The sequence below is a fragment of the Bactrocera tryoni genome, chromosome 5 (assembly GCF_016617805.1).
Source record: "Bactrocera tryoni isolate S06 chromosome 5, CSIRO_BtryS06_freeze2, whole genome shotgun sequence".
Classification (NCBI taxonomy): domain Eukaryota; kingdom Metazoa; phylum Arthropoda; class Insecta; order Diptera; family Tephritidae; genus Bactrocera; species Bactrocera tryoni.
The window spans coordinates 49,244,424-49,269,354 of NC_052503.1; the positions used below are offsets into that span (position 1 = coordinate 49,244,424).

At 37.3% G+C, this 24,931-nt stretch overlaps 6 protein-coding genes across 12 annotated transcripts; 2 read left to right on the top strand and 4 right to left on the bottom strand.

Moving 5' to 3' along the window:
* Positions 1–207: 207 nt before the first annotated feature.
* On the top strand, positions 208–684 carry LOC120778346 (pupal cuticle protein Edg-78E-like; the record flags this gene model as incomplete). The annotated part of the gene is made up of 1 exon (XM_040110136.1): positions 208–684. A coding segment is annotated over one exon (477 nt), but the record flags the coding sequence as incomplete, so codon positions are not given.
* On the bottom strand, positions 513–5,084 carry LOC120778561. The gene is made up of 3 exons (XM_040110423.1): positions 3,441–5,084; positions 3,260–3,374; positions 513–604 (listed from the first exon to the last, which is right to left on the bottom strand). Exon 1 carries the CDS (start codon positions 4,783–4,785, stop codon positions 3,460–3,462), a length of 1,326 nt encoding a protein of 441 aa, XP_039966357.1. The 5' UTR covers positions 4,786–5,084; the 3' UTR covers positions 513–604; positions 3,260–3,374; positions 3,441–3,459.
* Positions 5,085–5,356: 272 nt separating this feature from the next.
* On the bottom strand, positions 5,357–9,685 carry LOC120778560 (uncharacterized transmembrane protein DDB_G0289901-like). Its single transcript, XM_040110422.1, has 3 exons — positions 7,404–9,685; positions 7,234–7,333; positions 5,357–5,733 (listed from the first exon to the last, which is right to left on the bottom strand). Exon 1 carries the CDS (start codon positions 9,390–9,392, stop codon positions 7,413–7,415), a length of 1,980 nt encoding a protein of 659 aa, XP_039966356.1. The 5' UTR covers positions 9,393–9,685; the 3' UTR covers positions 5,357–5,733; positions 7,234–7,333; positions 7,404–7,412.
* A 1,099-nt stretch (positions 9,686–10,784) lies between these two features.
* LOC120778438 lies at positions 10,785–16,739 on the bottom strand. 5 transcript variants are annotated; one of them, XM_040110224.1, is made up of 5 exons: positions 16,631–16,739; positions 14,298–15,010; positions 12,697–14,096; positions 11,290–12,589; positions 10,785–11,051 (listed from the first exon to the last, which is right to left on the bottom strand). In XM_040110224.1, the coding sequence occupies exons 2-4, from the start codon at positions 14,899–14,901 to the stop codon at positions 11,348–11,350; spliced, it is 3,246 nt and encodes a 1,081-aa protein (XP_039966158.1). In that variant the 5' UTR covers positions 14,902–15,010; positions 16,631–16,739; the 3' UTR covers positions 10,785–11,051; positions 11,290–11,347. The 5 variants fall into 5 exon arrangements, with proteins under 5 accessions (XP_039966158.1, XP_039966153.1, XP_039966154.1 ...); XM_040110219.1 differs by having other exon boundaries at positions 12,688–14,096; positions 16,631–16,738; XM_040110220.1 differs by lacking the exon at positions 16,631–16,739 and adding an exon at positions 16,118–16,604 and having other exon boundaries at positions 12,688–14,096.
* Positions 16,740–17,512: 773 nt separating this feature from the next.
* On the top strand, positions 17,513–22,758 carry LOC120778437 (intraflagellar transport protein 122 homolog). Its single transcript, XM_040110218.1, has 16 exons — positions 17,513–18,216; positions 18,310–18,537; positions 18,615–18,825; positions 18,904–19,671; positions 19,731–19,787; positions 19,844–20,008; positions 20,074–20,318; positions 20,377–20,859; positions 20,915–21,189; positions 21,258–21,405; positions 21,469–21,669; positions 21,792–21,912; positions 21,982–22,138; positions 22,201–22,313; positions 22,379–22,543; positions 22,606–22,758. The coding sequence occupies exons 1-16, from the start codon at positions 18,152–18,154 to the stop codon at positions 22,702–22,704; spliced, it is 3,501 nt and encodes a 1,166-aa protein (XP_039966152.1). The 5' UTR covers positions 17,513–18,151; the 3' UTR covers positions 22,705–22,758.
* Positions 19,565–24,742, bottom strand: LOC120778439 (NADPH-dependent diflavin oxidoreductase 1). Of its 3 annotated transcripts, none has more exons than XM_040110227.1 (2): positions 22,890–24,742; positions 19,565–19,626 (listed from the first exon to the last, which is right to left on the bottom strand). In XM_040110227.1, the coding sequence occupies exon 1, from the start codon at positions 24,652–24,654 to the stop codon at positions 22,909–22,911; it is 1,746 nt and encodes a 581-aa protein (XP_039966161.1). In that variant the 5' UTR covers positions 24,655–24,742; the 3' UTR covers positions 19,565–19,626; positions 22,890–22,908. The 3 variants fall into 3 exon arrangements, with proteins under 3 accessions (XP_039966161.1, XP_039966160.1, XP_039966159.1); XM_040110226.1 differs by lacking the exon at positions 19,565–19,626 and adding an exon at positions 22,200–22,284; XM_040110225.1 differs by lacking the exon at positions 19,565–19,626 and adding an exon at positions 22,200–22,287.
* Positions 24,743–24,931: the final 189 nt, after the last annotated feature.

Below are 24,931 nucleotides of genomic sequence, written 5' to 3' on the forward strand. Positions count from 1 at the left end.
TCCAGACGGTGCTTCCAGAATTTATTCATTCCCTGTCAGCTGTGTCATTGGACGCTATTACGAATCAAATAATGGGAATGTTGTTTAAAATACGGGTGACACGTAAAATTCGATACAGCATAGTTGGACTACAATTCCAAACAACGGTTTGTTCTTAATGCACCGCTTAATTTAACTGGCTTAAGTATAGTTCTTTATGGATAATAAATAGTTGCTCTTTTCTCTTCGCTCTTTCATCTGCAGTTTAAACGTCTCCTCTTGTGTGTAGTCTTCTGTGATATCTTTGCACAACACTTGCAACCTGTGCATGCGGCCGTAAAACCACTTGATCGTGATGCACACACCATTTACTACAAAAACCAGGCGCCCAATGAAAGCGGTGATTTTCATTACGAATTCCAAACATCCAACGGCATCACAACAAAAGCAGCGGGAAATGAGTTCGGCCATAGTGGTGTGGTGCAGTACATTTCGGCAGAAGGCATACCCATCACGATGACATATGTAGCCGATGCCGATGGTTATCATCCGACAGGCGAACACATACCAAAGTTACCGGAACAAGTTTGGGCGACACAGATGCGCAGTAAACGCCAACAACGAACTGTAGACGAGAAGACATATGCAAAAACTACTGTTAGAAAAATACAAACAACAAGTAAAAAAATAAGTGTGGTTAAATAATGATGTGCAAAATGTGGTTTCTCAAAAATTATTTCAAATTTAAATCTTAGAACGGGGACTCAATCTGCAAATTGAAAACAAAAAAAAGTATTTCAGTTCGCTAAAAATTGTGTTATGTTAGTTATATAACTTGTACCGCCGTAAATGTAATCGTTTACATATAGTGCCCAATCTAACCTTAAAATTTCCAAATGTGGGGAATGACCAAAATATAATAAATTGTGTTCAATACTTGTCAATAAGCTTTAGAAATAACATTTAAATAATTAAAGAAACATAATATATTGAAATTGTTTTCATAAAGTTCAAATCGTTATATAAAAACGCAAAAGACTCGACTTATACTAACAATAGAAGCATACTTAAGATTTAGTACTAATTTGCATAAGAGAAACTAAAATGTATTTCATACATATATAAGCGAAGTATGTACATATGTATTTGTATAAGTAAATTTACAGATATTGTGAATAGTCTATGATATTGAGTTTTATTCTCATAATTTTCCTTTTCTTGTAGGTTTCATCATCATTTTCGGTTCAAAAGGGTTCCAATGCACTCCGCAGCCCATATTTTAAATTTCTTCTCATCAAGTTCAATTTACAAAACCAAGATTATTATTTATGAATTCATTCATTCATGAACGTATACATTAAAAAACTAAATTTTTTTGACATGTTTTGATTCAAAATTTTACTTTTAAACAAATTTACAGTGGGTGTGCCTATTATTTCCGCCAACTCAAAACACGACAAACAACACCACCTTTCGGCAACAGAAATTTGATTCGGCACAAAAAATTTTAATTAAAAAGTCATAATATTTTTTGCCCACAGTAGTATATAGAATGCACATATAAAGTATTTGAAAATGTTTTCCGAAAATTTGAGGTTGATCCGGCAAATAGTTACAGAGCTAAGAGCGAATTTGTACAAACTTTTTAACTAAGTGGAATCGGCTCGGTGAGAAAAATTTTTCCGATTAGAACTTCGAATTTTAGTCATTTTGAAACGGTTGTTTCGGAAAGCCACCATTTTGTCAAAAAGCAAAACTATGACTGGACCTTAGGTGAATAATTCAGTTTTTTGTTTTTGGATTTGAAATATATTTTTAAGCACAAAAATGCAAAAGGTTTAAAAATGAATCGACGATTTTTGAAGTACATTAAATTCTGGAAATGTACCTTATTTTGATTTATTTATTAAATAAAATACCTTTTCAAAAAAAAACACACTTTTACTAACTTGCAAATGAACAAAATCCCTAATAAAACAGCCGCTCATGAACTAGCCTCATTATGCCTTTTTTTCCTTATGGAATGATGAAATTTTTGAAAAATTATAAAAAGTCGTCCAGATTAAATATTTGAAAGTATTGACACACATATATTTGCATCCATATTTCTTTGATAAATTAGCATAGATGATAAAAGCACGAAAAATTGCAATAAAGCACATATCTACAATCATATACAAACATACAATATTCAGATGTGGATATATAGTATGCGGCAAGTCAAAGTAAAATATATTACCAATTAGCAGTCAAATTAGCATATAAGAACAAATGAAAACTTGTATGTAGCATTTAGATCTGCATTCATACGTACATATGTGCATAGGAATACAAATGTACATTTGTACAAATTTTATATGCAAAGGGGACATCCACTTTTATACAGGTCTGTAGTCTAAAGATAAAGCATAATTTTGTGGTCAATAGCTGGACCTTATTAATTTATGTAGATATATGTATGTATGTATGTACATATATGTCAATTTATAAATTTATGAGCATTCTTACTTAGTGAATATTTAGTGGTTATCTTAAAGTTTATAGCAACAAAATGATTTTTAATTTTTTCTCCGCTTTTAATTGAATCTGTCCAGCTGGAAGTTTAACCAGAATTAAGAGCTGGTAGGGCAAGTTATGTCCGTTAGCGTAATTAAAAGCAAGCCAAAACACATCCGAATGATTTATATTATTTTAACTTATAGGTTATTTGGTACAACCGTGACATAAACAGATATCTAAAAAAAAATTTATACAATATTTTTACAAAAAAAGTGATCACAAAAAAACAATTTTGAACAATATCTTGTTCACGTTACGCTCAAACACCCGATACATAATTTAAAAACTGAAATTATTTGGTAAGCTGTGATAACTCGGGAATTTTGTTTTTGTTGTTGGGTTAATAATCAGTGTATTTTGGGTTTTCCAAAAAGTAATAGGATCAAGGTAAAAACTATATGGTTTGCAAAAAAAATGGAACAAAGTTTGACAGAAATCAGAAAAAACGTTAACTGTGGAGAAGTTAAGATTTTGATTAACCAGTTTGTATGATAACTATATGCTATAGTGGTTCGATCTGAATCATTTCTTTGGAGATTATATTGCTGCTTTGGAAAATAATCCAAATAGCTGCCATCCAAACAAAAAATAAAAATAAAAGTAAATTAAAACCAAAAAGAACACTTTTAAAGATCTGGTTAAATTCACTAAAAGCTATTAAGCAGAGAAACTAACAGCTTAGATGTCTATAAAGAGCAGGTCTGCCATTTTTAATGCTCACCTCATTTCTTGGTTATACTTTCACTCCGCTGAAGCTTCTATTCACTTAGGATTTTGGGGTTGTTGCAAGTGGAAAGACAAAGAAATCACTTCATTCAAGGAGGAAGATTTTTGAACTGAAAAGGTACAAGAGATCTTTAGCATCACATTTGTAACAATTTGCAATGGTGTGCTCCACTTACCGTTTTTTTTTATTTTATTTTATACTGCATTTGATGGACCAGGTGGTTTCACCTGATTTTGTTTGTGGCAACTGGGGTTCGTTATCCATAAAGTAGGTTTTTTGCTATATCTTAAGTAGCGATGGAAATGCACGTTGACTTTTTCAAATCGATAATAAAGTTTCCATTCATGTCGCTTCATTGTATTGAAGGAATCCTTATCTACACGTATCGTCACCACATTCTTTCCATCCTCTGAACGTTCATTCACTAATTTCCACACTTCGGTATTTAAATCTTCATTTTGCGCAGCAATCAAGGCCAATGTGCGTTGGAAATCTTGCTCAATGCTCTTCGATAAAGCCGCTGTCATCACATAAGCGTCTGGAATAACACGTTCTTGGCTTGTCGTCAGCTCGGGACCCTCCCATTCAGATAGCTTGGTGACGATATCTTTTAGCCAATTAACGGTTTCCTCATTTACGCAATCACAGAGTAATGCACCTGGTCGCATATGGGCATTGGAGAATTGCAGTTTTCCATTGGCTCCTTTAGCTATTTCCGCAGCAATGGCCTCTTCCAGTGCTATTACCGAATCCAAGTCCAGCATTTGATCCGGGAAATCTTTGGGATGTACCGCAATACGGTAGTCCTCGTTGATCTCAACACTTTTCGCTACCCTTCTTCGTATACGCTGTCGGTATCTTGGCTCGTCTTCGACTTCTCTCGCTTGGAATTCTTTTCCCCATTGAGGTTCATATTCCACCGGTTCTGTACGGTGTTCCCAAGCTTTTTTGCATGCCACTTTCGGTTCTAATCCTTCCTTTATATATCGCATATACCATCGCACACCCGATTCGCACAACCCTTTCAAAAGAGGATCGTTTGCTTTTGCTTTGCTTTCCTTAGTGTCACCACTTTTTGTTTTGTCATCCGAAGTGGTTTTTTTCTTGTCAGGTTCAGCTTTACTTTCTGTGGCACTTCGCTTTTGTGTTGCACTTGTTGACGAAGGTTTCTTCGTACTCGTACCGCTACTTGATGGTTTAGTAGACAGTGGTCTTCGCGTCGATGCACTGGCATGCGTTCTAATTCCTGGTCGACGCCTTATTCTTGTGGCTGTTCGTCTGACGCTGCCTCTTTGTCTGGACCCACCACCTCCACTTCTTGATCTATAGCCATTTGATGAGTTGCCACCTCTCATCAATTGACCTATTAACTGAGTTAATACTTGTTGATTTGGATTGTAATTTGTATAATTGTTAGTTGACTTCATCTTGTTCGTACGACCACCTGCTCGACGAGGCGAGCTCAGTAGTCTAAGTAATATAGTGGGGAATTCAAACGGTACACCACGACAGCGCCCCATGCCGCGGTAAGGCCACAGTTACTCCCTGAGGCGGCCCGGTGTCAGGAAGGCGCCGTTCAAATACAGCCGGTCTGTTAAACCCCCTGGCTGCAAACCATCCAATGGGCACGGTGTCGCTTTACACCCTGGATTAGGGGGTATTGGCAGAACTTGGTCATCGTTCAAAAAGCAGCCCGAATCAGAGGAATGGAGTGCACACACAGCAAGTACTGGTACTCAAATGTGTACACTGCCATCCGCTAATAAGGTCTGATTTATGATTCGACTAAGCCCCCGCACCACGACAAGGTGCCTGCCATCGCGGGGGAAAACTCCTACGCTACTACATACTAATAACAAATGTTAACGCTCACTTCAATCCTAATGCTGATATATTTTAATACACTCTCAAACAATATCAAAATGCTTAAAGTTATAAATAATTATTAATTTTATAACTCAGCTAACAACAACACTATTCTAATCAATGCAAGTTTAGCTTTAGATTTTTTTACTGCTAGCAATGTTTCCCTGATATCTTTTTGATGTACAACAGATTTGTTTAGTTTATATCTGAAAATAACAAAGACTATTTTAAGAGGGGCTTCATTCAAATCGCCATCTAGTAGAATTTTATTGATGCTGACGGTAATACAACTTTTCATAATGTATCAAGGGCTGACCAAGCAGCTTTACATAAATAAATCTTACAATTTTATATGTACTTGAGGATTGAAATAAATTAGAAAATATTTACTTGATATATCATTTCCAAAACAATTGACGTTACACACGGACAACAGGACTCAGTCATCGCCGTATGTTATTCTTTTAATGTACAGCACGATTTTCCTGTATGAGTTCCGTTATGAATTCGATTGATAAAGGAAGTTTCTTACTATTATTTGTTGAAGAAGTTAGCTTATAGTATTCTTTGTATATCGCCAACGGCCACTTTCAGGCATCCAACTGAAAAATGTATAATAAAAAATAAAATAAATCGAGTTAAATTTCGATAATATAAGAATTACGAACTTTATATTGCAATATAATAAGAAATAAAAAAATAATTATTATGTACGAAAGAAAAAGTGCTACAGAAGTTAAGAATAATATTTTTTCAATATGTGATAATCCACGATAATTGTTCTTTCCAAGAATTTATAGATTATGTGCACAAAATGGAAATATTATGAAAATATATTTCGCTAGGAATCGTAGTAATTGATATATTGGAGTTTAGGGATTTGTTTACTGTCAAATGTTGTTGTTGTAGGGACAAAAAATTGTCCACAAATTCAAAAGATTACATTCAACCATTTGATTCTAATCGACCAGTTTGTAAGGCAGCCATATACTATATAATAGTTTGTCAAAAAAGTCTTGCGGTATTTTCGCTAGTTGGCGCTGAAAGCGCGTAGTTCTAGTTTTATTCGACGCATCGGGTCATGCTATACCTTTTTCGAAAGCTCATTTCACGCGCTAACACGTGTTTGATCGTCGTTTCTTTTAAGTCGTTCGTGAGTTATAGCGTCGCAAACATGGAACAAAATAAAGAGAAAATACGGCATATTTTACAGTACTACTACGATAAAGGCAAAAAGGCATCTCAAGCCGCCAATAAAATTTGAGCAGTATATGGACCCGATACAGTTTCCATTTCCACCGCACAACGATGGTTTCAACGTTTTCGTTCTGGTGTAGAGGTGGTCGAAGATGCGCCACGCTCCGGAAGGCCTGTCGTCGAAAATTGCGATAAAATCGCTGAATTGGTCGAAAGAGACCGTCATAGTAGCAGCCGTAGCATTGGTCAAGTGCTGGGCATGAGTCATCAAAAATTCATTTCTATTTCAATACAAAAAAAAAATCAAAACAAAATACCGCAAGACTTTTTTGACAACCCATTATAAACAAATGAAAAATTTCTGCAGAGATTATAGAGTTGCCTTGGACAATATGAAATACCTCTTCAAATGAAAAAGTTTTCCATACACAAACTTGGTTCTGGTCGATCGCTTTCGGGAACTGAGTAGCTTTATAAGAAGAAAGAACGTGAGCAAAATCTCAGATCGATATCTCAAAAACTAAGTGCGCGTATATAGAGAGATTGGCATGGCTAAATCTATTCAGCTCGTCATGCTGATAATTTATGTATGTTTTTTAAATTCTCCGACGTTTCCTTCTGGGATTTATAACCTTCGTGATAAACTTAATATATCCTGTTCATGGTACAACTAACGTAAAGTACGCTGAGGGTTCTAAACATGTTATTCAGTTCGAATAATAATCCTTTGGCTACCTTTTTATTTTATTTTAGTTAACATATAACTGATTCTAAAAATACGCCTAACTCGCCTAAATGATTTGTCAAATTAATCGCCTTTTATAACCTAACACCATTTTTTACTTAAGACGCACATTTTAACTTTCTAAATGGTTATTATTATACTCAAAAAAATTAAAACTTACCCATTAATCAAATCTGTCGAACATGGTCAATTGTTTCGAAAAGATGTTATGTCTTGAACTGAGAAGAGTGTGTTATATATTAGATGCAGATACCGCATACCTAAAAAATTAACAAATAAATACAGTTTTAGCTAAAATTAGAACAATAATGTAATTTTAAAATTCCTTACATTTTAAATTCATTTGCTGATTATTGGAGCGGGTGGCGGAGAAGGTTGGATTTCGTTAGTCGCTTCCGCTGTTGTTTCTTTATCGCCTCCACCAACTGACTTTTCTTCTTTAACCTTAGCTTTCTCGGCACCCCCTACTTCATTCGAGCGTATACTTATAGCAAAACGTATATAGCGGGCAAAATTTACTTCTACTAAACCGAATTTGTAAAATATTTTCCACTTCTTTTCTTTAATTGCAGCGTGTGATTCCTTATCAACACGGATGGTAAGAATTGATCTATCACCATCTTCACGCTCCTGTACCCATTCCCATGAATCGGTGGTCAAATCGGTATTTTGTGACTGAATTAAAGACAACGTCTGATCATAATCTTGGCCAGCACTTCTTGGCAACGAGAGGGTCATTATGTACGCGTCTGGAATGTCTGCTTCATAACAAATTGCCAATTCAGTACTCTCCCAATTCAATTTGGGAATAGTGTCTATCAGCCAATCTGCGGTTTTCTGATTTGCGCAATCAACAACCATCACGCCCGGTTTCCGAAGTAACCTTTCAAATTGCAATTTTGATTCGGTGCTACTATTGGCAACCTCATCGACGATCCGTTCTTCGAGGGCTGATAGATCATCGGTTTCCAATATAACTTCGGGAAAACCCTTTGCGAAAATCGCAAGTCGTATATACGTATCCAGGGGTGGGGGGAATGGTCTTCTGACCCTTCTTGCCGCTGCCGCCCCTTCAGCTCCTGCCGTAAATGGCTTATTGTTATTTTCAAAAGCCTTCTTTTTGGCATCGTTTGGTTTCATGCCTTTTGATAAGAAATGTTGGTACCAACGACCACCAGTTGATGTCAGCACCCGTCTAGGACTAACAGCGGATGTTTTATTTGCTTCAGCGGATGGTTTTTTTGGTTGAGCGGTTGTTTGATTTGCTTGAGCGGATTTTCGTTTATCATTATTTGCATTGGTACTTATTTTTGCAGGCGGAGCGGAATTTGGTGGCGCTTTACGTTTCAGTGCCTGTACAGGTTTTGAAGCATTACCTGAAGATGAGGCACCTCCGCTGCGACTACCTTTCGATGAAAGTGACGTTTTCGAACCACCTAAGTTTCGTCTGTCGTGCGTTGAACTCGATGAGCGGCTTGAATTGCGCACTGATTGCGACGTCACATTGCGGTTACTACGATTAGTAGCTCCACTAACCCACGTGCCACGTGAGCGACCAGATGGAGGTGGTGGACAATTATCAAACCCATCCCCATCAAAATTATTTTGTGGAAATCGACTACCTCCACCACCGCCGCCGCCAAAACCACCATCGTTCATTCCCCTATTTGATGGCATCCCACCGAAACCACCTTGATTACCTCCTGACATACCCATATAATTGTTGCCCTGTTGCATGCCACCAAAGTTGTTATTCATACCACCGCCTTGTGGCATGCCACCGTAGCCATCGTTCATGCCACCTCCTTGTGGCATACCACCAAAGCCACCACCATCACCACCACCATTACTCATGTTCATACCCCCACCACGTTGCATTAATGACATCATATTGCCACTACCACCACCTCCACTCCCACTATTTCCGTAGCCACCGCCACCACCTCCACGTCCACTATTTCCGTAACTACCACTACTTCCACCTTGATTCCAATCATTCGGTGCATTTACGCCCCAAGAGCCTAAACCCCCACCACCTCCACTTCCACCACCATTCGGTCCTCCATAATTATTTATGGGTCCGCCACCGCCGCTACTACCTCCTAGTCTCCCTCTACTGTAGCCAGGTGGTGAGTTGTTTCTACCCCTCACCAACTGACCCAATAGATCGGCCAAAGCCCTTTCGTTTGATTTATAATTGTTATTTGAGTAAGTATTTGAATTCATCTTGTTCGTACGACCACCTGCTCGACGAGGCGAGCTCAGCAGTCTAAGTAATATAGTGGGGAATTCAAACGGTACACCACGACAGCGCCCCATGCCGCGGTAAGGCCACAGTTACTCCCTGAGGCGGCCCGGTGTCAGGAAGGCGCCGTTCAAATACAGCCGGTCTGTTAAACCCCCTGGCTGCAAACCATCCAATGGGCACGGTGTCGCTTTACACCCTGGATTAGGGGGTATTGGCAGAACTTGGTCATCGTTCAAAAAGCAGCCCGAGTCAGAGGAATGGAGTGCACACACCAAGTACTGGTACTCAAATGTGTACACTGCCATCCGCTAATAAGGGCTGATTAATGATTCGACTAAGCCCCCGCACCACGACAAGGTGCCTGCCTTCGCGGGGGAAAATTTTTTATCTTCAAGGATGCCAACTTACAAGCAAAAATATACATTCCAGCAAAAACAAAAAACAGATATTTGTTTGGATTGTTTGGAACGTCAAAGCTTGTACAAAATATTCCAAACCGGGACCTTATACAAAATTTCCCAAAAACAGATCAAATAAATATGCGTCGGAATACGAAATCTATTACAAATATGTACATATGTATTTGACTTTGAACGAATATAATAAATCCGTACGCAGAGGAACGAAGTGACCCGTTTTATTGTCGAATGCTTACTTAATAAATGCTGTTTTATGAATTATTTAAACTTTATTGATATTTGGTCATTATTATCAGTAGAAGAATTCAAAACTTTTAAATACTTGGTTGCTTGTTTTTTCTAATTCAAAAGTTCTATGTGATGTGTTGGCATCCGCGGTTCAATCTCTTGGGATAGGAAGTAAAAACCAGCAAATCATATTACACTTTTTAACAATTAAGTTTATTTAATTCTCAAGAATTTTATATGCAATTTTAATTAATTTTACTTTTTAATCCTTACATTGTCTTAACTTAATAATTTATAATAATTTTTTTAATTTTCAATTTATTTCTACTATTTATAACGTTTTCATATTAATTATTTTTATGTTTTACGTAAAACCTTATAAACGAATTAAATGTGATTCATATTTATCTCTACTTCGCGGCTGGATTTTTATGCTTTATTTGCCATCAAATAATCGGCGAACTTTTATGAAAAAGTAAAATTTTAACCAGACTCAATTTAGTAAAGTTTAGAACGTGGTAAAATTAAGCGTAAGGGGGGTGCGTGGATATAAACTAAAAAATTACCTAATATGTCTGTCAACAGCAGACTGTGCTACTCGCGATGAGACCCAAAGACAAAATTTTCCTCTATTATTATGAATTATGGTAATACATTATGCGTTCCAGTTAATTCATACTTATTTATATTATTCTGAGTTTAATTGGATGTCATTTTCAAAATGAGTACACATTCCTCCCCAAAATATTTGATTTAATTTTTATATATTTGTCGATACTCATCCCGTAATTACCTTATAAGAATCAAGATTTAAAATTTCTATGTGTCTGTTTTAATATTATTTTATGTTATTTTCACATTATTTTACAACTTAATCATAACTACAGTTAATTAATAGTTATCTATGTGCTAACTTCAAAACTGTTTTCTTTTAAAATATAAAAATCTATTTATTTTCAGTTTTTAACTTGCCATATTCGCCAAATTCCATCTGTTGAGTTATTCACCAGCTCTTGAAATGCGGCACTTTTAGTTCCGACAAACTCACCATAGCATGCAGGTGTGTGTTGTTTGGGTTAAAATCTGCAAATCAATATCGGGCTTTCAACTTGCATTCTTGATATTGCTTATTATATATGCAAATATTTTTTAGTGATTAGGCTAGCGCACTTTTATATGAACACAAGATTACATATAGAAAATATCTACTCATCGTGACAAAAACACAACACTTAAACACAAAAAGTGTAAATTCATTGCACTCATACACACATACACTCCATTAAAAGATTAGATTTTTTTATAGCGAATATTTACTCACCCTAGAAATTCCAATCGTCTGCAATAATTGTACAATTAATGCTTCCCTAAAGCCATTCCTATTCCGCGGGTTTACTCTCCGCCGACTGCTGCATCAGATCCTCTAAGGGGAAAAATTCGCCGCCCCCACTACCACTGGCTCCTGTACCGCTGCCACCGGCTGCCTCTACATTATCCTCACTATCAGCTGTATTGCCACTACCTGACGCATCAACGCCACTTGACGTTGCAGATGTTCCAGATATTGCTGCCGCTGTGTTATCAGCCGCCACCTGTGGCGTTCCCTCCTGTTGAGTTGCGGCCATCGCCGCATCTTTTTCCAGCACAACATGCTGTTGATCCTCCTCACCGCCACCAGTCTCCAACATTTGCTGTTGCACTCTCACAATTGGTTGACCATCGGCAGTGTATGATACTGATACAGGTATGCGGGTGCCATCTTCACCAATTACATGCGCACCTTCACCCAATTCACCGTCATGACCTTGCTGTATTACCAATTGACCATCGGCATTTAATAGTGAGGCATCAATCAATTGTGTTTCATTGTTTTCACCCTGCACCAAAACCATTTGACCATTACCATCGGTCATCATTTGTAATGTTTCACCATCGATACCATCGCCGGATTGCAAGAGGCCGGCACTTTGTAAAAGTTGTTGTATTTGTTCGGGATCCTGTACTAATATTTGATTACCATCAGCATCGGTTATGATGTGATTATCCAATTGCAGCAGCTGTCCATTTTCATTAAGTATGAATTTTATTTGCCCGCCTTCTACTTGTGCTTGCATTGACTCATCTAATTCCATTGCAACTTGTTGCTGATTATGATCTGCTTCTCCATCTCCAGCCGCAGTGCCATGTTCGGAGTGGACCTCTCCGTTAGCATCTGCAGTCCCCACAGCGCTTACGTTTGCCTCCTCAGAGGCAGATGTGCCTGTCTCGCCATCTTTAGCTGTTTGTTCAGTTTCTTTCGGTTTTTCTAGATCAGCTCGAGCACTTTCATCTGCTGTTTCAACACCTTTCTTTGTCACCAATGCGGGCATGTCATCCTGCGTCACTTGGGGTTGTACATGCTCTTGCGTATCATTATCATCATCTAAACTTGGCATACTAACAGGACCAGAAATCTTTCGTTCCACCCCAAGACTACCACCACTCTCCTGTTCTTCTTTGTTTCCACTTCCTTCTGCTTTGTCAGCATTCGTGGAAGTCATACCATCGTCAGGTTGATCTAAAACGGGCATATCTATGCTAACTGAAACTGGCGCACTGCTTGTGGGTATAGATTTAGTACTCTAGAAGACGGAAATTTAGTATTGTATGTGAGTGCGACTTATAGCATAAGATTTCAGTAAATATTTATATATTTTACAAAGTGTTTAAGAATAATTACCTCACTTGCGTCTTGTGCAGCTCCACTATCTGGCTGAGGAATAGTAATATTAAATGTGATACCACCAGAGCCTTGCTGTGATGTAATAACCAAATTGTCATTACTATTTTGTCCACCCGTAGACGCAGTATTTGTTCCAGCCACAGTATTGCCCGTTGTAACCGATACCGAATCGCCACCGTTATCATTTTTTTCGGAATGCATTTTTTCAAAAATGCTCTCAATGTCGGCTTCTACACCGCTCCCAACACCTTGATGAGACGACATATCACCACCCTCACCATTGTCACCTTTGTTGTCGTCATTTAACAATGCAGCAGCACTCGGGTGGAGCATATTATTACCACTCGAGGTAGCTGATGCAGACGTAGTAATAGTGGTACCACTCGTGCTACCACTACTAATACCTTCCTTGTCTTGACTATGCGCCTCCATGTGTTGATTATAATAGTTTTCTTGTATGAATGTCAGTGAACAGATGTGACAGGAGAAGAAGCGTATGTTGTTGGCTGCTGATACATCGGTATTGCCACTACTTACAACAGTGTTTACTGTATTGTCACTTAATGCCTCGTCGATAGTTTCTTGCAACAATTTTTGTGTTGTTAACAGATTTTGAGTCGTGGGTTGTTGTTGTTTAGTTGTTGTTATCTGTTTCACTACGGGCGCCGACTGTGTAACTATTTGTTGATGTTGCACCACTGCTGTATTAGTAGTCTGCTGTTGCTGGGGCTGCTGATGTACCTCGAAATGTTTAACCAGCAATTCACGTTTGGGGAAGGACATTGCGCAGGTGCCACATTTGAAGTAATTCGGCTGATGTTGTCGAGCATGTTGAGTGGCCGCATCTCGTGTCTCAAAGCGTTGAGCGCATAACCGACATTTGAATGGTTTTGGTTTTGCACCAGACAGATGCTTTCTAAAATGTTCATCAAAGAGCGCCTTATCTGTGGACTTGAATTGACAATGATTACATGTGTATAATGGCGTTGTAGCGCCAGCGTTTTCCCCTGACGCCAGTTGTGTTGCAGGAATTGTCGTAGTACTTGTTACTACTACATTTGTGCTGTGATTTGCTTCCATGTGTTTTCGCAAGGCCGGCTCATTTACAAAGTTTATATGACATACAGCGCACGTATTATCCATAGTGGTATTGTGTTCCCGCACCATGTGCTGTTTCATAGTACCAAAGTTCGGGAAAATTTTCTTACAATTTTTACACTGGAAATTTTGCGATTTGCATGTCTCATAATGGGTATTAAAAAGCCGCATGTCAGATGTCTTATAATCGCATGAAAGACACTTATAAATTCTAGTTGTCTTGCGTTGAAATGTTTGCGTGCCTCCAACTGAAGTGTTTTGAGCTGAACCTTGCGTTGATATTTTCATTTGCTGAACTGCGCTAACCACTATTAATAAATTTCGAAAAATAGAGTAAGAAATAATGGTTTAGTATTATTCGGAATAAACTTATGCTATAACAATGTTTTCGATGAAGTAGATTCTTTCTTAAATTTATATATACAAATATTATATGTGAGAAATTTTATAGTAGATCATACATATGCAATATGGTTTCAACTGAGTATACTAAATAAAAATATGATTACCTGGTGGCGACTGTTTTCCCACATTTGAATCTCCTGTAGCTGTATGCAATACTTTACGTACACGTCCCAAATCATTGCTGGTATCTTCGACTGTACGTGTAACTCCACCACTATTTAATTTTTGCATTTTAATTGGTGGTGATGTTCCACCCCCACCACTGTCATCATTCAACCCATACTTCTTATGAAGTAGATTCATTAAGTTGGTTCGAACACGCTCCACATCATTCTCCAACCTATCCAAATAATTAAGCAGGTTCGTACAACGCGCGCAAACCACATCATCTACGCTTACTATGACCATAAAAGCATCACCCACAAGTTGCCCAATTTTATTTGGAAATTTGGTCGCTGTATGTGATGTCTGCGTTTCAGTGAGCAAATTCTGTTGTTGACTGGCACTAAGTGCATCATCGCAGACGTAGCAACGGTTTGTGCTATTTACATGGCTCTGTTGCAGATTATGTGTATTACTGGACGTCACAATACCAGAACCTACTTTTTGTTTTAATATGCGAGGCTGGTTGAGGCCGGTAACTGTCACCGCACCGCTTGAATGCAAATTATGAATTTTGCGAACCGCGTTATTCATCTGATTATTCATTTTTTGATGAAGGACACAAAAAATAATAGCTACCGCGACGCGTTAAAACGACGCCAAAGCAGGATTTCACAATTTATACAAAATGATGGTTTCACTGTCACCGAATTGCCTAAAAACAAAATTAATATCACCCAAATTGTAATTACATTGTTTGTAATATTTCAATAAAAATATAGTGCCATTTCAAGGAAACTATTTCTAGCGAAAAAAAAAACCAAATATTTTTTCTTAAGCATTACCCATTCACTAGGCGACTTTCGTTGGATTACCCCTAAATTAATTTCAGTGTTTTCTTCGTTAAAATTTAACGAACAAGTGACACATGCTTTGAGATAAAACCCGAATTGTGCTTCAGGCCATCATATAATTTAAAGAGTGAGATAAATATATTGTTAATTGAGAAAGAAATGTATCATGGTTAGGCATCCGGCGGCTATTTTTTTTATCAATTATTTTATCAACTGCATATATGTATACTTTAAAAATCCCTAAATGCGATCTCTTTTCAATAGGAAGTATAATTAAGCCACGATTTTATTGTACCAAACCAAACTTAAAAATTGTTCGTTAATTACAACTTAGAACATACAAAGTCTACAAGTCTACTTTAATTTCAATATTTCTTTAAATTAATAACCGAAGTCTACATCTAAGATCACACTGTTATGACATTCTTTGAAAGTGGATTAAAGTCCCGGGCATAGTTGACTTTCTATATATTGAAAATTTTTGGACAAACCTCAAACCGCGCCACACCACAAAACAAATACAATTACTAGACACTAGCGAAGATAATAAAATCATTTTTTAAGTTCTGCTCCTACATCCAGACTCCCTTAACATAATCGGCGGGAGAGCTTATTTAAAATTTCAATAGTACCCAAATTTGTATGCGTATAAACTCATTTATAACATAAATTCCAAGTTTTACATTTTATTGCTGGTGAAAATTACGTTTCACAACTAGTATCTTACACAAACTATTTCTTGTCACAATGACACTGCCGCAAACGCAATCAATTTCACACTGTCCACTACTGTACGACATTTCAGCAAGCCACAAAATGAAAATCAACTTAACGAACGACAAATCGAAGCACGAGTAGATGTAACTAAATTTGCCGCCTCTGTCTATTCACTTTAAGCCCTCAAAATTTCTTTTCTATTTAAAACCTCCATTCCCAGTTAACTTTAAATACAATATAATATCAATTACCTATGAATACAACTTTATGATTTTAATATTTAACTGCTACTGCTTCATGAACACACCACTGGAACCACAAAAAAGCAACACTGTACAAAAATTGCCGTTGCAAGCAGAAAAATATTCCAAACGCCTAGAAGTTCCGTACGACAATGTTCAATTTAACGAATGGTCTTCGCGTTCGTTCGATTTTCTTACACCACTGAATCGAATGTTTCCCCAGTAAATACATGTGCACGAAAGAAACAAATATACAATCCACAAATAACTCAACGAAAATTAAAAATTCGTCAAGCATAAAACTAAAATGGCCGACTTCTGTTTTCGTTAAATTTATTGTAAAATGCCAAGCGTGATTTCAGGCATTATTTATGCCGCCTATTACGTTCCCTATATTCTCCTTAGTATATAAACCCATTAGCTAAATCCGACTTTTTCAACTAAATTTGATTTTATTTTCAAGAAATATTCCATTTTATATGTTAATGTATGCACTCAGTAATTTAAAACTAGGATAGTCACCCTCGAGAACTCAAACGAAGCAACGCGGCGTTGCGCTGCAACAGAATAAAAGCGACGCAAAAATAAACGTATCGTATGCCTTGTCCCACGCACAGAACACGTTCTTCGCTGTACCGCTGCTTTCTCAATACTAAACGGCAGAGCCGCGAAATCGTAGTAGCAGAGTACTGACATTGACGTTGGCAGAACATCGAGGGATGCCAAGAAAACTCAAACTTCTGTTCACGTTTCCAAACATATATGCATGTGTTTACATATGTATGGATGAAAGTACACGCATGCTGTACTTTTTTAGAGGGAAAAAAGGCGGGTAGCAGCGCATTTACTTTTTGAAACGACTGACATACAAAGAGACATAAATTGAGATTTCCATTTAATAATGTGTTAGGCTTATGGAAAAGTGAAAAACTGTTTTATAAACGAAAATATACATATGTATATGTATTATGCAATTAAAATCGCTTAATATACTGGCATTGAAAGCCGTTTTGGTTCAAGCGGCATAGTATATGTAAATACACATACACATGTATATATGTACACGTATAGTTAATAAAATTTGCCGGCTGGGAGCTTCTTTCCGCCAATTTCTTTTTACAACCATACACATCATACATACTACCTACATACATATGGCTATTATTTCCACGTATGTGTAACTCAAATATCCATACATAAGTATATACAAATCTATACCAAGATCTGCGTTTATTATTTAGTGATGTCAATTTTAGTCAACGGGTATTCGGTTCCCTTCAGTTACGTGTGGGTTATGAATACTTCTTCGCAGCTATGTAAAGATTTCCATATAATTACATCTGTATACATTTATCGTATTATACTTTACATAGAATCGAAAGATTTTGTGTTCAGTGCACTAGGAAAAGAAAATCCATGAAAGGTCGGAGAAGCACAGTGGCTGCACCCATTTTTATACCCTGAATAATTTCACGAAATTTGGCATGTAATATTTTCCCGAGCAACAGTGCAATGTCTGAATAAATTGATACATATCAGACTCTTATAGTACATAGCTGGCGTACCAACTGACCGCATCAAAGTCAAGTTATTGTATGGAACCTTTTTTAATTGTGAAAGGTATTAAAGCTTTGGTTGCACCTAACGATTTTTCGTGTTTGGATATTTTGTGTGCATTTTATGCTTATAGGCATTAGAGAAGGAATTGCCGTTATACCTATCGTGTTGTGCCGACGTTATCAACTTGTAGGAATTCCTTTTGAGTTCTTCACAAAATCATTTTCAACAAACTAACGAATAACCATATATGTATCTATGTACGTACAACTCGCAACACTAAGTTAATCATCTGTATATATTTACGAAATGAAATACATATATACTTATGTATATAAACCAGCACCTTGGTTGCTAAGCAACTTTCTTAACTAAATTTTGTAAACAAAAATAAAATTCTCTCCTAACTGGGAAAATCATAAAATCGTTCTTAAAAACTTGTTTGAAGTCACTCCCCGTGTAAAGAAGTTGGAAAAAGCTAAAATAATGCGTGGTGTGCTGAAATGGGTGCAGAAGATTGAATTTCCACACATAAAAGATGACCAAGTCAGGTTAGTAGAGGACTACAAACATTTAACATAAACAACTGTTAGCAAAATTAACAAATAATTAAATAATTTCTTCGATCGCCACTTTTTAAATAGTGTACACTCTCTCTGTTATCATCCGGAAGGCAAGCAACTAGTGGTTGCAGCCGGTGAACGTGTGCTTATTTATGACCCCGATGGAACCTTATTGAATACGCTTAAAGCACACAAAGACGTGGTTAATTGTGTTGCTTACGCTCGCGATGGTAAAAAGTTTGCTAGTGGTGCTGTAGACAAAACAGTAATTGTGTGGACACCGCAACTGGAGGGCTTGCTAAAATATTCGTAAGCTCTTATACATATGTTCTGGCCAGAGCCAACACTGCATTTAGCTAATGTAAATAATGCTATTTATTTTATAGGCATAATGATTCAGTACAATGCATGGCTTTTAATCCGGTCTCACACCAATTGGCGTCTTGCTCTCACAGTGACTTCGCTTTTTGGTCTGCGGATCAGAAAGCGGTTCAAAAGTATAAGATCTCAACACGAGTCAATTCCTGTTCGTGGACCAATGATGGACAATATTTGATACTTGGATTAGCTAACGGCAGTATTTCCATACGAAGCAAAGTATAGACATAATTTATTAATATCATATATCTGTACTTACCATTTATGTACATATAAATATTTCTTATTCATGTTCAGCTTGGCGAGGAAAAAGGCCGCTTTGATCGTCCAGGTGGTTCTAGTAGCAATGTCTTCAGTTTACAATGTTGTCCTATGACCAGTACTGATGTCATTGGTGTGGCTGATTGGGGTCAAACACTGTCGTTTCATACACTCAGCGGTCAAATGATTGGAAAGGAACGTGCGCTTGGTTTCGACCCGCTTTGCTTAACATATTTTCCTAATGGAGAATATTGTATAGTGAGTGGCTGTTCGGACTCACTGCATTTATTTACTAAGGAAGGTGTACGGTTGGGCATACTCGGCGAAGGCTTTAAGTCGTGGATTTGGTCTGTTGCTATACACCCGAATGGACAGTCCTACACAATTGGATGTCAAAATGGCACAGTCGCATGCTTCAACATCGTTTCCAGCACAGTACACGCTTTATACCGCGAGCGTTATGCATTTCGTGAAAACATGTGTGATGTTATTATACAGCATCTGATATCAGGGCAAAAAGTGCGCATTAAGTGCCGTGATTTAGTGCAAAAAATAGCTATCTACAGGAATCGCTTAGCGGTGCAATTGCCCGAGCGGGTAGTCTTATACGAATTGAGCTCCGGTGAGGAACAACCGATGCATTACAAAGTCAAGGAAAAAATACAGAAGAAATTCGATTGTAGTCTATTAGTGGTGTGTGCACGTCACATAGTCCTATGTCAAGAAAAGCGTCTCCAATGCTTAGACTTCAACGGCATACTGCAACGGGATTGGATAATGGATTCTTTCATTCGCTATATAAAGGTGCTAGATTTTTTAAATTATTTTCTTAAAAATACATATTTATGAATATATTTGTAAAGGTGTCTGGCGGACCAGCAGGTCGAGAAGGACTACTTGTCGGTCTAAAGAGTGGGCAGGTTAGTTTCATTATACGTATTACGAATAAACCAAACACTACACCCAAAATTCGTAGGTATTTCGTATATTCTTGGACAACTCGCTGCCACTTATGATCACAAGCGTTGTGTCAGCCGTGCGTTGTTTAGATATAAATGCGAATCGGACTAAAATTGCTGTTGTGGATGACACTGGACGTTTAGTCGTTCGGGATATCGTGAGCGATACTCTACTCTACCAGGTTTCTACAAGTTTTAATCATAATAATGTACATATGTACATGGATAATTTGGAATTAATTTTAAGGACACTGGTGTGAACTCAGTAACTTGGAATACACACCTAGATTCAATGCTTTGCTACACGCACACTATTGGTGGCCTGAGCATTCGAGTTGGCAGCCTACCACCACGAGGACCACAGAATATGTTAGGTGTAGTTGTGGGTCTTTGTGGCGCTACAGCTTTCTGTTTACGTGGCAACGTTATGCATAACATACCACTAGCTCTGGGTGCAACAATGTGGCAATTCGTGGAAGCGGGTCTTTTTGAGTAATTTCAATTATTGGCTAACTTAAATGTGTCTTTTTAATTAAAAATGTTTTTTCAGTGAGGCCTATCAGGTTGCCTGTCTAGGTGTGACCACAGCCGATTGGGAGGGTCTTGCGCAATCAGCATTAGAAGCGTTGCATCTGAATATAGCGCGCGACGCATATGTAAAAGTGCGTAATCTTCCTTGGTTACAGTTTATTGATCAGTTATGCGAAAAGCAGAAACGCGGCGAAGTACCAAAAGAGGTGCTGCAGGGTGAAAGCAGTGCATATGCAGGAAAATATAAGGAAGCTGCACGTCTTTTTCAAAAGTGTAATCAGCCTATGCGTGCCCTAGAAATGTATACAGATTTGCGTATGTTCGATTTAGCCCAAGAATTCATTAAGGACGGCTCCGATGAAGCCAAACGTGAGTTGGTGAAAAAACGTGCCGAGTGGGCGTACTCCGTGAAGGAACCACGCGCTGCTGCCGAACTATTATTATCAGCTGGAGAACATCAAAGAGCTATTGATATTGTTGCAGAGCAGGGTTGGGCAGATATGTGGGTAGGCTCATTGAGAACGAATTGACATTGCTGATTTCAATTGTATTTACAGTTTATACGATATCGGTCGCCGTCTAAGTTTGAGCGAGAGAACTCCTTTGGAGTCGGTTGCATTCAATTTAAAGCAGTTAAAAGCATTACCGTTGGCTGCCGAAATTTTTAAGAAGTTGGGCGATGAGGCACAAGTAATACAATTGCATGTTGAAGCACGCGATTGGACTGAGGCTTTCAGGCTGGCTGAAAATATACCTGAAATGTTGCCAACTGTGAACTATCAACATGCTCAATGGCTTGCGGAATCAGATAAATTTATTGAAGCTCATGAAGGTTAACATTATACTTTTTTATTAACTATTTAGTAGTTTTCAAAATAATTTTTGCACAACATCACGTAGCTTACTTGAAGGCGGGTCGTTTGAAGGATGCTAATCGTTTGCTAAAGCAGCTAAGCACATCGGCTATCGAAGAGGAACGTTTTCTAGATGCCAGCTACTTTTATTGGTTGTTATCCAAACAATATCTGGACATCTATTATAAGAAGGAGTAAATATGAGAGCTTTTCGAACAAGATATTTTGTTAATGAAATATTATATTGTTTTTATCAGCGAACAAACGCCTACCGACCACCACTTTAAGGAGTATCAAAGTCATTTGCGCATTGCTAAAGTTTACTATGCATACAGCATAATATTTAATTACATGAAGGAGCCGTTTACAACATATTCGCCAGTTAGTTTATTCAACGTGAGTCGTTTTATATTGAACGAGTTGGAGTACAAAGGCACACCGAAGGGAGTTAGCTTATTGTAAGTCGTATTATTTTCTCTCAAAATTATCAGATTTGTTATTTATAATACAATTAGTATATGAACTTACATATAATCTTGGTTATTCATGTTGCTATTCTTCAAACATTATCTTCCACCAGCGCTGTACTATTTACGTTGGCAAAACAGGCCAAATTACTGCAGGCTAACAAATTGTGCTTAGTTGTAAACAAGCGTTTGCAATCGCTTAAACCACCGGCCGGCGTACAAGAGCAAATCGATGTATGTTTTATTTATTTAGCGCAATTTTACCGTAAATAATCAATTTGTCTTCAAATACTTTACTTGCAGATAAACTATCTGAATAGTAAGGCCTGCAAAAGCGGTTTCAATGATCCGGAGGAACTGTTGCCACTCTGTTATAAATGCTCAAATTACAGTCAACACTTAAACGGCAATAACTGTCCGACCTGCAAGCAGGATTACATTTTTTCTTTTATTTCTTTTGGTATTTCCATATTGTATTTAACACAATCCACTACAAATGTCAACGATTCATTTTTGTTTTAGAAATTTTACCATTAGTGCAATTTCATCCAGAGGTTGATATAACTGATGCCGAGGCTGAACGACTGCTACTTGCTCCACCAAAACCTGCTGAGGAAGGTGATCCTTTTAGCGAAGTAAGAACGTGTATATTTATGGTATTTTTAAATGTACTACAACTCATAAAAATTTTATAAAAAAGGATGTTGCTAGCGCTTTACCATTAAGTCTGGATCGCAATGCATTGCGCGGGATCGACCCAAGTCACATTTTAATAGTTAAACGTCGTGAAAAAAATCTGAAAAATATATACTATCGTAATATATTACCAGACCTACAAGTTACATTTTGTCCGGAATGTTTATTGGTTAGTAGCACAAGCTCTATCGAAACTTTACTCTTTGTTTGTAATGTATTATTTCTTTTCAGGTATTTTATTCGGAGGACTTTGAGTTACAAGTATTACAGAAAGGTTATTGTCCTTTCTGTCGTACAACATCAGAAAAATTATTTGATGAATATTTGTAAAGTGCCTTCAGAAACAAATCTTTAATAAATATAAATAATTTCTAAAGATAATAATTATGTGTGATTTTTTTCAGAATTTATTACTAATATAAAATATTATGCTATAAATGCTGGTATAGTATTTACAGATACACACTTGTCCATACTTTATATACTTTTTTTTATGAATATTAAATTTTACTAACCATTTTTTATTGCGTTATTTTACGACCATGTATCCTCTTGATATCTCTGACATTTAATCATCTGATTCAAATATTCCTCATCTCCATTCAACACTTCAATAAACGCCTCGCGAACCGCTTTGGGCATACTATTCGAAGAACCAGCAACTAATATCACAGCCATTCTCTTCAAAATTAATTCACTAATTCGTGCCTTTTCTTTTGTTATCAAATGTTGAACGTACACTTTGTGTTCTTGATCACGTGAAAATGCTACAAACACTTCACAGCATTTCTCTTTTTGCCATTTGGTAAAATCATCAACAAAGTGAAAGTCCTTCGTTTTATTTCGGCAACCGAAGAAAACAATCAAATCGCCGATTTTGGCGCCACTTTTTTGTTGCTCGTTTCTATATTGTATCACACTCCGAAAAGGTGCAATTCCTGTACCTGGGCCTACCATAATGATTGGTGTTGCCAGGTCGGTAGGCAATGTCATTGTACCGTTTTTTACCATACCAAATACACTACATCCAATTGGTAATGATTTTAACCAATTTGAACAAAGTCCAAGTCGTGGAGTTGACATTTTGGTTTTATACTCAACCACTGCTACGAGGAGATCAAGTGAATGTGTGGACGGCATAGAAGCAATTGAAAAACTTCGTGGTTGTATGACAGTGAACATTTCAAACAAAATTGATAGTTTCAATTTTGAAGTACTGTGCCTAAAGTCTTGTAAAACTTCTAGGATTGTACGTTTTGGGCGGTTCACGTAATTTATAAGATCATCCAAACCTTCAATTGTGGCGAATTCTTCTAATTTTTCCTTCTCCAATTCATCCTCACAATTCAAAGACAACAGTTCAAAAGCGCGTTGATTGGGGCGAGCACTCAAATCCCAAATATACTTTGCTAACATACCCACATTCACTGGATTCACGTAAGCCAATGGCACTGGCATATCATCATACACAGTTTCCAGTTTTACTACCGTTTTTTCGTTAAAGTCCAAATTATGTTCTTTGACTAATTCGAAAAACTTTTGAACTTGCTCATCGGAATTAGTAGGTCGTAAGTCTAAAACATCACCGGCATTCCATTTAACATCAGAAGGAAATTCAAAACTAAGAAATCGTACATCTTGAAAATGACTTGCGTCAGTGGTTCGCTGATTATGACTTAATTTTAAACTTATAGCTTCAGTGTTTAGTGGCCATTTCAGCTTATCCTCCGCTATCAATGGCGTTTCTCGGGCAAGGCAAATCAAGTGCCACTTAAAAATGTTTTTTGAATCACCATTTTTCTTCAAAGCATTAAACGGTAGCGTCATTTTCAAGTTTTTCCACAGCTCTGCAATCCATGGTAAAGCTGTCGCACCAAGTCCATGATCATGTTGATCATCACATAGACCTAAAGGTTGGATCATTTTGCCACCTAGCTGCATTAAACGTTTGTTTAATTTTTTAGCTGCAAAATTAAATTTAGCATAACTAGAATCGCCTAGTCCTAAACAAGCGAATTGTAAGTTTTGTAGTGAATCTCCCGGTAAGCTTCGTCGTAATAAAAATTTCCACGTTTTTCGCATATTATCTGGTTCATCGCCATTGCCTGTGGTGGCTACGACAAAAATTGCTAATTTTTCCTCAATCATTTGTTCTACTGGATACTCATCCATTGGTAGTACTGGGCCACTAAATCCCCACGTTTTTGATTCGCGCCAAATTTGCTCTGCCACATTTTGGGCTGTGCCCGTTTGACTACCATAGAGAACAACCAAACGCATTTTCACACTTTAGTATAAATTTTCTGTTGTTTTAATGTATATAAAATTGTTTAGAACGAGCGCATTTACACGCGCTCGATCTTGTAAATTTTTAAGTGAAATTTGGATTATGAATGAAACAGCTGTGCACGAAGTACTACTGGTGGGAACAGAATAAAACTTAACATAGCGCCCATACTTTCCCAACGAAATTATGCGACTATATCTCTTCCCATTTTTATACAAAACTTAGTAGTACTGTAAACATTTTATATTGCATATGTTTGGCATACAATTA